This window comes from Danio aesculapii, chromosome 8 (genome assembly GCF_903798145.1).
Source record: "Danio aesculapii chromosome 8, fDanAes4.1, whole genome shotgun sequence".
Lineage (NCBI taxonomy): Eukaryota > Metazoa > Chordata > Actinopteri > Cypriniformes > Danionidae > Danio > Danio aesculapii.
This window is the reverse complement of record NC_079442.1, coordinates 29,326,116-29,343,961: the sequence shown is the minus strand read 5'-3', so window position 1 is coordinate 29,343,961 and position 17,846 is coordinate 29,326,116. Positions and strand designations below refer to the sequence as shown.

The 17,846-nt window shown below is 36.8% G+C and overlaps 1 protein-coding gene across 1 annotated transcript in view; it reads left to right on the top strand.

Annotated features, from left to right (window-relative positions):
- Positions 1–9,044, top strand: part of cpne5a (copine Va) — a 128,105-nt gene extending 119,061 nt beyond the window's left edge. The window contains 3 exon segments of the mRNA XM_056464336.1: positions 2,863–2,920; positions 3,473–3,546; positions 6,022–9,044. Coding sequence (XP_056320311.1) covers positions 2,863–2,920; positions 3,473–3,546; positions 6,022–6,210 — 321 coding nt within the window. The 3' untranslated portion in view covers positions 6,211–9,044.
- Positions 9,045–17,846: the final 8,802 nt, after the last annotated feature.

The window sequence follows — 17,846 nt, the reverse complement described above, 5'->3', positions numbered from 1 at the left end:
AACGTGATTGTGTGTTTCGGAAATAAACACACATGCAGTAAAATCAATATAAATAAATCTATTTGATGTCTGAAATTACGAGATAAGCAGTCAGCTGATTCTGCACTACCTTTTTCTCATGATGTCCTCACACTTTGCAGAGTCCATATTTTAGTTTCCCTTATAAAGCTCAAGGGGTATTGAAGAAATCGATCTCTGAATTGTAGTAATTAATGATCTAAATCACCCATTTGGTTTGATTAGCTCTCCAAGCCCCACAGGTTGGGGTTTGTTTGTTTGGTGTGTGTGTTTTTTTTCCACCCTGTGTGATGTGTTTTTGTGTGAGGCCCCCGGTGAAATTCCAATTCTAACTCCATTACGGCTCGCAGACGTATGAGTGTGACTGAGAGTGTGTGTCCGGCCAGCTTTATTCCTCAAATTATTCATTCCCCTCAACAGGCTTTCCCTGGGAGCACTTTCCAAATTCAAAGCCTCAGGAGCCTCCAATATTTCTCTCATTATAGATCTGACATATTAAAGGTATATTTCATTATCAGCTCTTCAGATTACATTTCACAGAAATCCTGCTTTCCCCTTGTATGCGTTTCCCTCCTTTTACTCTGCTTCTACCGTGATCACGTTTAATGCGTCTTACGTGCAATTAGTTTTCAATGAAAGTGCCGTGAAGTGGCTTTGGGGAGAAAGTGAGTTTTGTTTCAGTGGATATCCTGTGGTTTTCTTGTTATCCGCTGTCACTGCTAAGCTTGCTCAATACAGACTGGCTCTTTACTGCTCTGATAAAGGGGATTTGAGCTGTCAGTCAGGCTTCATATGGACAGCCAGAACAGGAGAGACAATGTTGATCCAGGAGGGTGTGAATAATGCATGGCTTTCACCTCACAGTATCGCGCCGTGTCAAAATATTTTTTTCTAAGCATCACAATCGAAGCCCCGGCGCTCGTTCAGATCTGGCCGGCTCAACATGTTCTAAAATAAAGCACTCATATTCTGCTGCTACATAAACGCCGTTAAGGATGTGAAACCATCGAAGGTTTTGTGAAAATGTGTCCAGGTCACATTTGATTCCAAAAATAGAGAGACTAAGAAATGTATATTACATCAAGAAAAAGCTTTTAGGTTTTCATGATTTATGTTCAAATCTTATGAATGTAAAGAACCAATATGATCATGATATCGTGATGTATAAATACTTCCATATTGCATAATATTACATATCAAAAATTGCAAAAACATTATTAATCACATTATCACATCTTGATTCATGATGTATAAATGCTTCAACATTATAATATGTGACCATGGACAACAAGTCTTATGTTTCTCATGTATATTATTGGCAATAGCCAAAAATACATTGTATTGTTTAAAATTATTGATTTTATTTTATGCCAAAAATCATTAGAATATAAGCTAAAAATATATATATTTTTTATTTTGTGATGCACTGTATATTGCGAAATAAATACAATTTCACTATAGATTAACTACTTTATTTGGAAAGAACTTATAATTTTTAGTAATAATTGATTCTGCAGTACACAAAATATAATAAACAATCCACAAGCATAGAGAATTTCAAAAAAAGAAAAATATACAAATGAAATAAACAGCGTATTATTGAAGTCGAACTCAGGTATACAGTAATTAAATAATCAAATGGAAAATTATTTAGCATAGACTTCATTTTATAAACAATTGAATAAAATTGACCCTTATTAATTTGTCATGATTCAAAAAACACTTGCAAAATGATTATTAGCATTGCATATACTCGCAATGTGACTATTGTGCAGTCCTTATAAGAATCTAATTTGGACAACTTTTGAACCCAGCAGATTTTAGATTTGGAAATAGTTGTATCACCGAATATTGTCCATCCTAAAAAACATACATTAACCTAGTTATGCCTTTAAATGTCACTTTAAGCTTTATCGAAGTGTCTTGAAAAATATCTAGTCAAATATTATTTACTGTCATCATGACAAAGAGAAAATAAATCAGTTATTAGAAATGAGTTATTAAAACTATTATGTTTAGAAATGTTTTGAAAAAAATCTTCCCTCCGTTAAACAGAAATTGGGGAAAAAAATAAACAGGTGGCTAATAATTCAGTGGGGCTAATAATTCTGACCTCAACTATACATTTTTGGAAAGCATGAAATACGTCCCAGAAGGTACGTTAATTTGCAGTTTTTGTTTTCACAAATCCACCAGAGGCCGCTGTGTATGCTTTTTGAGATCTCAAATTTATCTTGCGAGTGCCATTTGCGCCTGCTCTTCTCGTGTAAATCCACCAGAGGCCGCTGTCAACTGAATGACCCACCCTCCTCCTTCTAACCCAACCAATAGTGTTTTCAAAAGCACAGATTGACCAATTGTCATCGTCATACAACCCTGTAGCATCAGTTTTAAAGACTAAATGCAGCCATACGCACTTCTGCCTACATAATTCGCAATTTCCAGAAACGTGTATATAGGGCTACGTTTTTAGAGTGAGCCTGTGTTGAAATAATATGACATTATATAATATTATGATAACAATTGAATATATATGATATAATATATATTTTTTATTATTATTGGTAGAAAATGTGAAATGGTCATAAAAGTGGTAATACTGGTGCTTGGGTCAGAAATGTACTTTTCTAATTGAATGTCACCTGGATTTGATTTATGCATTCATTTATTTTTTTTAATATGTGTAAGCTCAAATTCTTGCATAATCTCAGACTAACAACAAATATGTCAGAGCGTAGTTACAGCAATATTTAATAATGTCAAATAAGTATTGTTGGATTGTAAAAGAACTGTTTATCATGAGGTAGAATGCATCTTTTCTATCTCTTTTTTTTTTCTCCACAGGCAGCAAAACTCCCCATGTCCATCATTATTGTAGGAGTCGGACAGGCTGAGTTTGATGGTAAGAACTTTTGTAAAGACATTTTCATTCTCATTTGGCAAATATCTCTATATATTTTAAACATCTTCCTTTTCTCTTCTCTTCATTCACTCTTTTTATTATATTTTTATAAAGTGCAAACATAAACTAGAAAATGTACTGCATAAACCTTTATTACTTGTTTATACAGCACTCAGCATCTTCCTAAAAGTTTCCAGTTCAGCTCCACTAAATGAAAGCTAATATTAGCGTTCCCAAACGGAGGTTTAAAACTTGTATGCATTAACGCAACTTCACAGTTTGCTCTCATGTAAGGCAGAGTTTCTGGATGAAAAGTCACCTAATTGGGGAGGTTTAGGGTTTTGGACTGATAAGCAGATGTCAGCATGCAGATCTCACAGCTGTTCAATGTAATTAGCCTGTCCCGCCATCTGCTATTAGTATTTGTGTTTGGCCTTTCATAATGTTCCAGCATTGAGGTAAATGTTGGTGTCGTGCTGGGGCAGGAGGCTTCAGATTGACTTTTTATTTATTTTTTGGCTGGAGGGTAGATAACATGATTTCACTTTTTAGCCATGGTCGAGCTGGATGGAGATGATGTGAGAATATCCTCCAGAGGAAAGCTGGCAGAGCGGGATATTGTACAGGTACGTTTCTCTTTTTACATTCTGAAATCTGTGTTGCCAAAAAATGATGTCCAGAAAATGTATACTTTGTTGACTGTAGATTTTCTAGCCATATATAAACATATAGTAGTTGTGCTTGGGGAGTTTTAAGCTTTTTAAATGTGCTTTGCTTTTGTTTGTTTGTAATAACTGAGGAGACATGCTTGTTTAAAATGTGCAGGACAATGACTGTTAATCAAATACAAGCCAAAAGCAATGAAATGTTAATAACCAATTGATAATTTCTTGTGAGTTTTTGTTTTCTATGTTTTTTTGGGGGGTTAGAATAACTTATTAGAATAAACCATGAAACCACGAGTGAGTCATTGAATCATTCACTTAAGACTGGAACTACCAGAACTCTAGAACTACAACAAAAATGATTCATTGGATTTACTATTTACTTTTTTTTAAGGTAAGTGGTTACAAACAATTTATATGGGCTGAATTTAAACAAACAAATTTAATTTTGTAATGTTTAACTTAATTTGTTTGTTTAAATTCAGCCCATATAAATTGTTTGTAACCACTTACCTTAAATTTAGTTAAGACTGTGTGAAATTGTTTTGTTTTTTTACACCATATGTTGATTCAACGATTCTATTGAGATTTTAGAATTAAGATTTGCATGTCTTTCATGATATTTTATGAAGTCATTACCCTAAAAATGTGATCCCTTTTGCTGTATAACTTATTTTGTGCAATTGTGTAAGAGTTACTAGACTGCCCCGAAGGAGTGTACCTCACTTTAACAAAGTTAATAAATTAATAAATGTATAAACAGTGAAAATGACTGCCTTGGTAGTTCTAATGTTAACTGACTTGTTCAAAAATTGCATTTGTCTAATGTTAATTTAAGCTATATATTAGTTAAGAATTTAAATGAACTGTTGTTATTATCTGCGCTCATACATACATAATCATTTTAATAATTTGTAATAACTCGTCTAACATATCTTTTGTATACATTGCACTGAAAGCCACGCACAACTCTCACCATTACAGTGTCAGATAATTTCTACTGTGTGCGACTGAAGGTCCGCTTGCGAGCCGTGCGCGCACCTCTCCCAACATAAGCATGTCTTCATTGGAAATAATTAACCTTGCATGTGGAAAAGACACTATATGTGAACGGCCTGCTGCGATAGTTAATCCTGTGTGCGTGCGTATTAGCCTCGGTATAAGCTCGGAACAGCAGTTTTGTTTATTCAACAGAAACGCAGCATTGAGAAGCCTTTATGATTATGTAACCGTAATGAATTTAAGCGCAGTTAATAGTGAAATCGGGTAATCATTGCATCCCTATTAATGATATCAGTGCATTGTACGAAAGGACTTTTCTACAAACATATCCAAATGCTTCCGGCTGCTCGCACCACTCGCTTATGTCAGGTGACTCACGCTCTGCGCAGCCTTCAACTGCAGCTCGTGCTGTATTGAACAGACGCACGTCACTTCATAACTAAAGCGATCGTTTTTCGACTGAACTAAATTTATTTTTGATGTCTTAGTCACACTATTTGGAGGGCCGGAACAAATTGCCTTGGGGGCCACCAATTGAATAGCCATGGTCTAAAGTCATACGACTTAAGTGAATTGACTAAACCAAATTGGCACTATAAGTGAGCTCTTAGTCAGGCTCGTACCTATGAGCCCTTTCAGTCAGCAGTGTATCTCTCCATAGCAATTCCTATAATCTATCTTAGGTTCTAAATAAACCAGGGGAGTTCTCGAGACCTACCTGAGCTCAAACTCCCATCTCACCCTTCAAACAGGAGGGAGCCCCAGGCTCGAGGATCTTCAGAGCTCAGGGCTCTCTCCCAGGAAAGCATGCCAAACCCGCTTTATTAGCAATCATTAGCTAAGTGTGAACTCTTGAAATTAGGGAGTGTGTGTGTCTGTGTAGTGTCAAAGTAATAAAACTGTCTAAAGAATTACGGGTGACCTACATTTACAGGCATCTCAGATTTAGAGAACATTGCAACATCACACATAAAAATATCTCAGGTTTACAAATGAGACACTGTGTTCAACCTATAAATAATACAAGATTGCAGAGTACTTCTGTGAGACAACAGGGTTTTGTTACATAGTTTACATTGAATATTTCAATGTAGTCTGCAAATATGACAATGATTCTGGGAATAAATGAGGAGTTCAGAGGCAAAAACCTCTAAGTGCCATCTGGAATTTTCTTCTACAGTGACCATTTTTCTTAGCCTCCTATGTTTATGTTCAGTTATTGCATAAAGCAATGAAAATAACCTATTCTTTGCCATAAAAGTTAAATTACTAAATCAAAACATAGGAGCCTGAGAAAAATGTTAATATTAGAAGAAAATTTCAGATGGCACTTAGAGCTTTTTACATCTGAACTCTTCAAATAAACTCTTTTAAGTAACCATTTTTGCATTGTTCTACAGTTTCTACAGTTTTGTTCTACATCTATTCCTACAGTTTGTACCGTTCAGAGACTATATGGACAGGACAGGAAACCATGTCCTCAGCATGGCACGGCTTGCCAAGGACGTCCTGGCTGAGATCCCGGATCAGTTAATCTTATACATGAAGTCAAGGGGCATCAAGCCCAACCAGACCCCGCCAGAGTACAGTCCACCTGGGCTCAGCCCGACCCCCACCATATGAGTTTACCCAGCCGGCCGACAGAAAACAGGCCATGCTTGTTATGTCCCCTCCAATTTGGATTTAATTCAAAGCCAATAGGACTGATTCAGTATGAGGCATCTAGAGGAGCGGATGGTTTCAATTCTCCGATTTTGGATCTAATACACTGGAGAAATTGAAAATATATCCGTGTTCCGGCCTTTGAACTGAGAAGGGTGGCGTGTGAGTTTGTTTCCCCCTCTTCATAAATTAGCCGACTATATGAACAGATTTATAGCTTGGATTTGATTCTGCTGGAGAAGACCTACGCAAACAAAGCATTTTTTTTTTGCTTATTTAGCATCACAACATTTACAGAAACGCTTGTGAGTCAGCATGTAAAGACTGTGTGTTATATTAAGGAAATCTTTCTATATCTTTTATATGCAGCAGAGAAGGTGAAAGAGACCGTAGGAAGAAATAGTCAAATTGTTTGAAATATTGGATACCCGATATGGGTAAACAATGTAGTGAAATTGTTTGTAGAATTATTTTTAAATGGGTTGTGCTAATGTGGTTTTATTTTTCCACTGGAACAATTTTGGGCAGTTTATTTTTAGTATAAAGTAATTTCCCATTGCAGTGTCCCATTTATAGCTTTTAAAAGCTATGACAAACAAGATTTTCTATGCTAAAGCATGACTCCCAGGTAAAAACTGATGTACATTGCATTATTACATTGTATTTAGATTCAATATTTATGCAGAAAATCTGCTATAAAAGTCTAAGAGAAGCACATATTTTCTTAATGCTGTAATATTTGTAAATGTTAATCAGACAGAAATCTCAGATTCATTCCTCAAACTGCACACAGACGAAAATTTCAGGCACAATCACCCCTCAGTAATGTCAGATTTACTTTTTTAATTTGCTCCTCAATTCCCTTAATGCTTTAGAGCTGCTATTTCTTCATATCATTCACACACGACCCATCAGGGGGAAACATGAGGGATGCCTCGCCGCTCGCTGCTAAAGATGATTGGAGATGAGGCAGCGTCTGCCGTTTTTCTAATAGCTCTGTCTGACTCCCCTGCCCCCCGTGTCCAGCCACGCTGAACCTCTGCCCTCTCATTCCCCGGATTCTCCCTGGAGTTTAAAACACTTTTCTATTCTTCACCATGACAGGAATTATTTCAGTGGTTTAAAAAGATTGCATGCAGCTGAGGTTGCATTACATGCTGGGCAAACATAATAGCATTTCGACAAGTTGTAGCCTTGGATTAGTTCTAGCATTGGCATAATAATAATAAGATACATGAACACAGATGATTTGCTAAAACTGCCTTACAGTAAGTTTACAATAATGGTCGATAGCAAGCATATATTAGAAAGTAGTATTTTATATGTGATTACTAAGGAAGTGCATGCTTATTACCTAACTTCAAAATTTAAATAAAATTTGAAAAAAGTCAATATTTACTCAATAGAAACACTACAACAGTTTATGCAGCCTCTTTTTTTCAGAGGTCCATTTTGAAACTCAATAATCATCATTGACAAATGTGTATGTTTCGGTAAATATTGACTGTCTTGCTTTTTTGGACAGCAGGGCTGTTTGTACTTGTTCTTACCCACAGTTTTGATACATGTTGGTCATGTGCTGTACATTTTAGCATATTTGCTCGTTTGTCTTAAGAAGTTCCAATGTTTTGGTTTTAGAACATGCATCTGTTACTGTGTTTCTGTTTGAGAACTACACTCACAAGCCACTTTATTGGGACTGCTTGTTAACACAAATATCTTATCAACCAATCACATGGAGGCAACAATTAGGCACAATCTGGTGAACTGAACATAAAGCTGCGGTCACACTGCACTTTTCTCCCTAAAGACTTCTATTCATACGCACGTGAATGCGTCAGACCGTAAAACGCAAGCTCGTGTGACAAATTTCGTAGTTCGATGCATTGAAAAGCTTGGTGAACTCTGACCTGCGATTTCACATCACATGATTGCGTGAGACCAATCAAAGATCAAAACATGACCTGTTTGGACAGGAATTTAAAGCATGGGCCAATCGCTCACTTTTTTAATGTCTAATCCTCTTGTTTAATCCCGCCCCTTTTCACAGCGTTGTACTACAGAATTTGCAAGCTCAAACTCTAGTGTGGCCGCAGTGTAAGAATGGGAAAAAACAGTGTTAAAGCCAGACATGGTGGTCTGAATATTTGAGAAACTGTTGATCTACTGGAATTTTCATGCACACTATTTATAGAGTTTACAGAGAAGGATCCAAAAAGATGAAGATATTCATTGAGCAACAGTTACGTGGGTGAAAATGCCTTGTTGATACCAGAGGTTAGAGCAGCGTGGCCAGACTGCTTTGAGATGATACTACAGTAACCCAAATAACCTCTTGTTAACCACTTGTTAACTGAGAAGTATGTTCAAATTCAAATGTAGTACCTACTAGAGTAGTATGTCCTTTTCAACTTAGGCTCATTCTGAAAACATATCCCTATATACATTTCTGCAGATCGTGAATTAATACGTATGGCTGCATTTCATCTTTAAACTGAATGCTACGGGGCGGTATGACTCCGTTCCTTTTCTCGCTTATGAGTTGACCGTTTACCTCCGTATGGACGGCTTTTCTGCTGTTACTAGTTTGTCCAGGAGCTCCACATGTATATTGGCAGACTTGAGATGCAGAGCGGAGTTGAGCGAGACAACAGGGTTTGAATGGTTCCAGATAGCGGGTAAGACAAAAACAGAAGCCAAAAAATAAAACAAACAAGTAAATAACAGGGTGAGAATATGGTAAAATCTGAAAATGTGGTAAAAATCAAGGCTTATCTTTTTCTTGATTGCTTTTTAAAAAAAAAAGGTTTAGGAAAGAGGGTGGGTGGGTGGGTGGGTGGGTGAATTGGTGCTTTTTAAAATATTATTGGTTGGGTTTAGGGAAAGGGAGGCTGGGGGGATCGGTCGGTTGGTCAGTCAGTCGACATCGGCCTTTGGTGGATTTACATGAGAACAGCAGGCACGAATGGCACTCACCAGAGAAATTTGAGATCTGAAAAAGTGTACACAGCGGCCTCTGGTGGATTCGCGAAAAAAAAAAAAAACGTGCGATGTGTTTCGCTGTCTTCAGAAATGCATATAGGGGTACGTAATCAGAATGAGCCTGTGTTGGCCATTTTGGACATAGCCTCTGCTTTTCCCACACAGCACAACTATTGGACAGCACCAAGTTTTCTTCAGAAGTTGACATAACCGAGACTCTGACAAGAATGGCTTTCAAGTCATCAGTTCTCATCTTGCAGGATCTATCCACTGCTTTTACCTAGTTTTACAACCTGATCCTCCAGTTAGTCCTCATGACGAAAAGCATCTCCAAACCATACTTCAGCGGTTCAGATCGTACCTCTCTGGTAGCTCCTTCAGGGTATCCAATTCCAATTCTAGCTACCGGGGTGCCTCAGGGCTCAGTTCTTGGGCCTCTTCTCTTCTCCATCTTTATGATATCACAAGGATCTGTCATTCAAAAACGTGACTTTTCATAACACTGCTATGCTAATGATACTCAGCTCAACTTTACCTCTCATTTCAGCCTTATTCGACAACAGCTGCTTGAATTTCGGCATATCGGACAGGCATTTCTCATTGAATGAACTCAACTTTGACAAAACAGAACCGCTTGTGGTTTCAGCTAACACAAGACTTCTACAACTCAAATGAAGTTCTTGGAGGGCCAAAGCATAGTCTAGTTCCAACTCTGCTCCAAAGGGACATACCTTGTAGTTTCAAATAGAGAAGGTCTTGATTAACTCCAGAAGGTCTTGATTAACTGGATCGGGAGTGTTGATTATGATTACGTTTGAAAACTATGAGCTAGGTACATCAACCAGAACTCCTTCCTTAACAGACAAGAAGCTTGTAGCCGTGATTGATGATCAGCTGATCTTCATAGACAACATTGTTAAAATGGCCTGGTTTTGCAGATTTGCTTTATACAATATTAGGAAAATTAGACCCTTCAAATCAGATTCTTTAAATTCTGGCAGGCCTTCCAGTCAGTGCTTTCAAAACTGTGTAACTCAGACTGCAGCAGCAATGGTGGTCTTTAATGAGTCGGAAAGAGCACGTCACACTTCCTTTCATCAGTTTGCACTGGCTGCCAATAACCACTCATATCAAATCAAAGGCATTGACGTTTGCCTAAAAAAACCACTGGCTCTGCACTCATTTACCTAAATTCAGTACTTCTGAATTATTTGCCCTTCAGAAGCCTGGATCGTGCAAGTGAATTGTGCATTGTTGTGCTATTCAAAAGAGGCACATAATCACTTTCACAGACTTTTTCTTGGAGTGTTCCCTGCTGGTGAAATTATGTGCCTGACTTAACTCCAGCAACTCAAATGAGTCTTTCTTAAAATATGCCTTTGAGCCATTTTTATGAAACAGCTAAAACACATCTTTTCTCTTCTTTATTTTGGTTAAAATTTGATACTTTAGGGTGTTTTTAATAATGTGGTTCTGGTGATTTGCGGAAATCAGATGGAGTGCAGGAGTGAGAGACATTGAGGAAAGTGTGAATTTTTTTGATTTATACCATATTTCAAAGGAGATATAAATAGAGAATAACCACATATGTCGGGCATGATCCTTATGAAGAGGGCCGAGTTTTCTATTAAACTAAAATATATTTGGCTGTCATCAAGGCGGTAGATATTGTATAAGCTATTACGTTACATGAAAAATACTATAGTAAATACTGTAGTGTTTGGAAGCATACTAAAGATAATTACTTGGATTAAACTGCCATAGTAATGATATTGTTGCTGTGGTACAACACAACTGAAGTAATAAACAAATTATTCAATAGTATTCATTTTTCTACGCTATAATTATACACAAATGCACCACCTTTTACACTAATGTTACAGCATTTATTACAGTTTATCAGTTTACTATGCTACAGTATTTTTTGTTTGGTCGACGAACTTAAGTTACCATCCAAAAACATTCACTGCTGCTGTGAATCTCACTTCTCACTGTTTATTTTGCCGAAACATCAGTAAAAACATGGATTATTGCGAAACAAGATGGAGATTTCATTTCTGCGATAACATAGCAGGATACATTATTTATATTCTCCTGGATTTTGTATAAGTGTGGTGGTGTTTGTATCTGATTTTTATATAATACATTAACATATTTATACACATAGCTAGGGCTGTATATAATCTGTGTTAGTGCTCTCAAATGAATTATCGCTTTCAAAAAAAGCTTGTACACATGGATGTATTGAATAAATGTTTATTAAATGCCGCCTTTTCCTCCATTTTTCAGCCAGTTTCCCTCCGTTTATGTGCAAAAACTTTTGTAGTTCTATAAAAGCTGTTCGGCATTTCTTATTTTGGCCGATTTTAACAATTATAAACAACAGAAAACAGAAATATTTTGACGTTTTTATAGCAATTCCAATGTAGAAGAATCACTTCATGCGTTCCTTCTGAATTCTGCGCATCATCAATGACATTATGTGAAAACAACCTATATTCTCTATTTCAAATATGTGCTAGGCTCACTACCTTAGACTTAACAAGAATTGTCACAGCACTTATTGTATCTACACTGTTTGCTAACTGCTTCTGTTCTCTTGTTGCAATTATTGTCTGCGTTTAAAGTGATTAAATGTAAATTCTATATCAAATCTCAATCCAAATCCAGTTGATGTGAGATTTGCATTATCGATGTACTGGCAAATTATGCAAATTATGTCCAACCAGTACTAACAAGGTGTGCTTAATAAAGTGGCTGGTGAGTGTACTGTAGATTTCCATGCGATGTAGATTATGAACTGTGAAGTTACGTTTTTTATTTAATTTATTTATTTAATCTACAAATTTTGCGCAAAAAAATGTTTACAAAAAGTGATTTCCTCTTTTTTTTTTTTTTTTTACCCACTTTTACAAGAATGACTGTTGTTCTACTGAGATTGTTAAATTTGTAAAAAATCTGCTCCCAGACAAGGTTTAAGCGCACTTCTCTTTCGCCGTGAGTTATTGGCACAGCCGAGAATGAAGTGATCCATCAATCAATTTGTAGGTGAAGATTAAGTCTGACAAAGGGAGCATTGGGTGACACGGTTTGTTTGAGAGTGCTAATAGGTGTATTGATTTTAAAGGTTTGTTTACACTTCTATGGATATTGTTAATAGCTAGTAGAAAATAGTTATTTAATTGCGGAGGAGAACCTCATTTTTCATGTGTCTTTTTAATTTGGTGTTTATTTTTAAGGGGCTTTCTATTTTGCTTTGTGCTTCAGATGTAAACCTGGAATTTCTACTTGCATAAATGTAACCTTTTTTAATCCTGTTTAATATTCATGAACACATTGCTGCTAGCCGGCTTGTAAATCCCAAAAGCAAATTACAAGCATCCTGAAACACATGTATATCACTTTCCAGAGAATTTTTACAGCATGGTGTAAATTTAGCAAATACTATTTATTTTTGATCCCACTATAATAAAGCCAGTAAATCATAGAGTAGTTGTCGAAATTATTGCTAAGAGGTAATAGTAAGAAAAAGTGTCAGTGATGTGTTAAAGATGTGGCCCTTGTCCAGTGCCAATGTTCCCTCTGTGAGATATGCATGATTGTGCCAAAATGGCCGACGGGTTTGGTGACCAGCTGACCTGTTGCTCTGCGTCAAGCCTCTGCCGCTCGTCTCATTTCCCAAATACAGAGCATGACGCATCCCATCCTTGCTGGATTCCTTTTCCTTCTCTTCTTCTTTACCTCAGTCGATATGCATGGTGAGCTCTTTCCAAACCGAGCATTGCTGTCGTCATTCCCGTGGTGTGTGAAATTTGTAATGGATTGCCTTAAAAATGACAAAGAATAAAACAATGACAACATTTTTCGAAAAGATCGGAGAGAGATTTATTTATTTTTGGTATGCATGAGTTTCTTCTTCATGAATAATCCATCAGTTACAAAGTGTTACAGCCTATTACAAACCGAAGCAGCCTTTAATAGAAGAGCAGAGAGATTTTCTCATTAATTCATGTTAGATGCCACGGCTGGGCCCTCCAGAGACAGGTGTGCATTTACATAAGTCCATTCGCTTTAGTTCCTCTGGGTTTGTCGCATTTATTTCAAGCGATTAGTCACTAGACTCTCTAGTCATGGTGATGAGCGAGTTTCCTGTCCTCAAAGGGTAAAAATATCGTTCTATGCTTTAAATATGTCTTACTTGGGTAAAACTTTACAATATGGGTTCACTAATATGCAACTGTCCATGCGTATTTTATGCACTAATAATATTGAGTTAAAAAAGTCATCGATAATGACTACTGCATCAACAAATAACACCTTTATCTTTCATATACCTTACCTTTAATAATAAGATTTGGTTTGTAGAACATTAAAATTTTATAACTGCAGATTCAGTAAATAAGATAACATACCGAAACTCAAAATGTCAGAGACGTCATTTAAGTCAAGTTCACATAACGATACAGATCAATGTGCAGATAGGTTAACATTAGTTTTGTCTTGTAATTATCATTTCAGACCCATAAAAAGAATTACTGCTAGACAACGGTCACCTGTGTTTTCCCCGTCAGGGCTAGGTGTGTATCAGCAAACTAATAAAGCCCGATAAAGCCCACACTTTACAGAATAAACAGTGATCCATCAGATCCCATAGGTCAGAAAGTACAGTGTACTGCTGAACAACTCATTTTATCATGATAAAATAACACAGAAATCAAACACTGATACTTCAGTCTCCTCCTGAGGTTCCGACGGTCTGCTTGGAGAAGCTGTCAATCCCAACTGTCAATCACGATGACACGCCACGTTTTTAAAGCTTTAAATTGCTTGCTAAAAACATACACTTTACTAAAATGAAGATCTAAACCTATAGCAGCTTGATAACTAGTGCCTTAATTGACGGGCTTTATGACTTGTACAGCAGCCAGCCCCCAAGGCGGGCGATCTAACGGCTGGAAGCATCACTCAAAAACAGGCGTGTGGCACACTTGGGCGCGCCCCACCAAGGGTGTAGAGAATTTGAAGCGTGCACTTGAGTAAATTATGATTTATGCATTCAGAGTGAATCTGATTAACGTTAGTTCCACTATCAGGCACCTGTAGAGTTAATGCATTTAAGTAAAATATATACAAATAAAATGGAGCGGGTGCTTTTTAAATTAAATGACGATGAATGAAAGTAAAACCGGTGAGTCATCTGACAAAAACGAGTCCTTCTGAATGAAATCAGCAGTATGCCCTTCTGGATCTTTCACTTTGAAGACACTACTGACTGTTTACATGGACATCAGTAATCGTTATTTACCTTAATCTGAAATAGGCAATATTATAATTAATTTGTTTACTTTTTGAATATTGCGTCACCGGGCTTTCCACATTTACTGCAGTTTTATGTGATTTTGGGTAATTTTTCACTTTCACTAATGTACAGTTTCATTCATGCCCTCGTAACAAACTGGGATATTGGATGCAAGTATGAATTAAGAACTGGTGGAAGAGTGTTGTTTTAATGGAATTTAGTACCGTACGCCAAATGGAATGAAAAAACGTCCGCATTTCGTGATCTTGTCACAAAAAATATGGCGAAAAGTCCTACATGACAGTAATAATTTGATTGCGGTGTTTACTTCAATAATGCCACTAATATATGCATACTTATATATGCATACTCCACATGTCTTAATTGCATTTTTGTTTAGTTCAATTATGACTTTAGTCGGATTAAGGTAATCAAAAAATGCTGTTTATATGGTAGACTCTTAATCAGAGTATTGACTTAATCGTATTAAAATCGCATTAAAGTATTGGTGTCCATGTAAACGTACTCAATGTTCGACTTAACCACACTATCAGGGCTCTGCGAACTTGGCTTTGCGAAGCCGCATTTTCTGTACATACATCAAAAGCAAACTTATTGACAGTACAAGACGATTTACGGTTAGTCGTCTCAGGAATCTAATCTCGCGAGTGAAATTAAACAAACTTTGGGGGGCATATGCATATGCTTTTGTCCAAATCAACTTACAATGAGGAAGGGACCCAGCAAGCATTTTTGTGTTTAAACAAAGTCTAATAGATGTCTAATAGACATCTAAAAACAGGACAAGACGTTTTAGCCAGGTGATGGTTCTTCATCCAAACACAGCTGTCCTTCAGGTAGTGTGAGATCTGTATAGTTACTGTCAGATCATCTGAATGAAATGTGTGTTGTCAGCATAGCAATGTAAGAAAAGCCATGTTTTTGAAGGATGAGACCCAGCGAAGTGGTGTAAAGGGGAAAAAGGAGGGGACCAAGAGCTGATCCTTGAGGAGCCACTGTGTCTAGCTGGTATGGCTTGGATGCTTCTTGCCTCCAGGCAACACTTAAAGATCTGCTGGTCAAGTAATATCCATTGAGAAGAGGCTGGATAGGAGAATCTGATTATTCAATGTATCAAAGGCTGTAGACAAGTCCTGTGAAATCAGAACTGATGATTTAGAACCAGCTTTAGCAATCTGCAGGGCTTCCGTGACTGATAGTAATGCAGTCTCAGTGGAATGACCAATTTGGGAGCCTGACTGGTTAGCGTCCAGCAGGCTGTTCTGTAAGATGTTAAAACCTGCTTGAAGACAACACTTTCCAGTGTTTTTGGATATTAAAGGGAGGAGTGAGACTGGTCTGTAGTTTTCAATTAATGAGGTGTTTAGTATAGGTTTCTTAAGCATTGGGGTTACCTGAGCATGCTTGAAAGTGATAGGAAAGATGCCAGTGCACAGATATGTGTTGAGAATGATAGAGTCTGCTAGTAGAATAGCTGGAGTAATGTCCTGTAGAAGGTGAGAGGTTGTATGATTAATACATCTGATTAACAATAGTGATACAAGAACTTCATGAGAAATTAACGTATAAATCAGATTGACTTAATTGCTAATGCAGTAATCATTAATGAATGGTTTAGTTCTTGGTGACTCATACATTAACACAATGCTTCCTAAAGTGGGAATGAGCGGGGCGGCTTGGTGATTTTCAAAAATCAAATTCATTTAATTAAACTATTAGAATTACCATATTTCATCCATAACCTACTGGAGAACAAAATAGTAATTAATAGTAACATTGTTAACATATTAATAATAAACATAAATATAAATAAAAATAGCAACAGCCTAAAAATAACTATAACTTATAACTATAAAACAACAAAATAATAAAAAAAAAATAAAGCTGACTACTTCGCTGATAGAACGTAACACTCGTGATTAATAAGGGACCACTGTATTCGTAGGCAGTTTATCATGAAGTAGCGATTTTGTTCACTTTGACTCACAGGATGGAGGCTGTTTTAATCATAAATGTTTATGTGATATTCCAGTTTTGCTTGATAAACTTGATATTCAAGTTTAATCCACAGTTGTGTGTGTGTAAATTCTGTTTAGGCTTAAAAAACACAGACTGCAAAAGGCTATCCAGAAAAGTAAACTTCAAGTCGGCAGATGGGCAGAATTTTAACTAAGGGAGAAGTATTGTTCAGACTTGTCCTTTAATCACAGTCTTTTTGTCATTGCCGAACAGCAGAAAAAGAGGAGAACTCACTGCCCAATCAGTGGACTCCCTGGGGCCCGAATGCTGCGCTTCCTTCCTCGAGCACCTGCAGCATTTAATAAGATTCACTTCTGACACATCAGCCGCATCACCTGAACTGAAGGAAGGATTGATGGAGGAAGAGATATATCACCGATACAGAGTTTATTTGTTTTCTCCCTTCAACAAAAAACGCATTTGCTAAATTGCCGTCTTGCTTGAGGCCTCGGAGTTAGAGTTGCTCTATGATGAGTGGAAGTCTTTGAAATCAAAAGCTATTTTTTAAACGTTACCAGGGGAGATGGAGACTCACAATTCTGACAGACTGATTGATGGTCTCTTCAAAGACCACTATATTGGCTTTGAGGGATAATGCCAAATTAATTCCATAAATTACTCCGAAGAACCAGCAAAAGCAATGACTTTCATTGTCGACTCCCAGCGGCGAAAGAAATCAACAAAATGCATCTGGATAATTCAGATCAGTTTTATTTGTGCAGAGCTTTTTATCATACAAATCATTTCAAAGTAGTTAGCATGATAGAAGGTTCAATCATATGAGGTGATGTTGTCATCTCTTCAGGTCATCTGAAATCTTCATCTAATCTTGATCCAATTTGTAATGTTGGCTTAAGAAAGCCAGCATACTGTTACTCTGGCCTTGAAAACAAACGTATATCCTCCTAGGTCGTTCATGCTATAAAGCCCAAATTCAATCAAAATGTGCCTTCTGCATTCAAGATTTATGCTTTATCTCTTCATGCCAATCAGACTTGTTGTTTTTTTTATAATTTTTTTTAAATATTACATTTTAATAATCCAGGCATATAAAAAAATGATACATCCCCACATTTGGCCAAAAGCTGTGTTCTGCATTAGATTGTGTTGCTTTATCTTTTCAGGTTTATCAGACTTACAGTTTTCCAATAAATACATTTTAAGCATTATTTTTCTCAAAATTTGGCAAGCCATTTTTGACAATAAATTTTTTACTGATACATTTACAAAAAGTCAATTTTTTACTGATATGGCAAGCCATTTTTGCATGTATCCC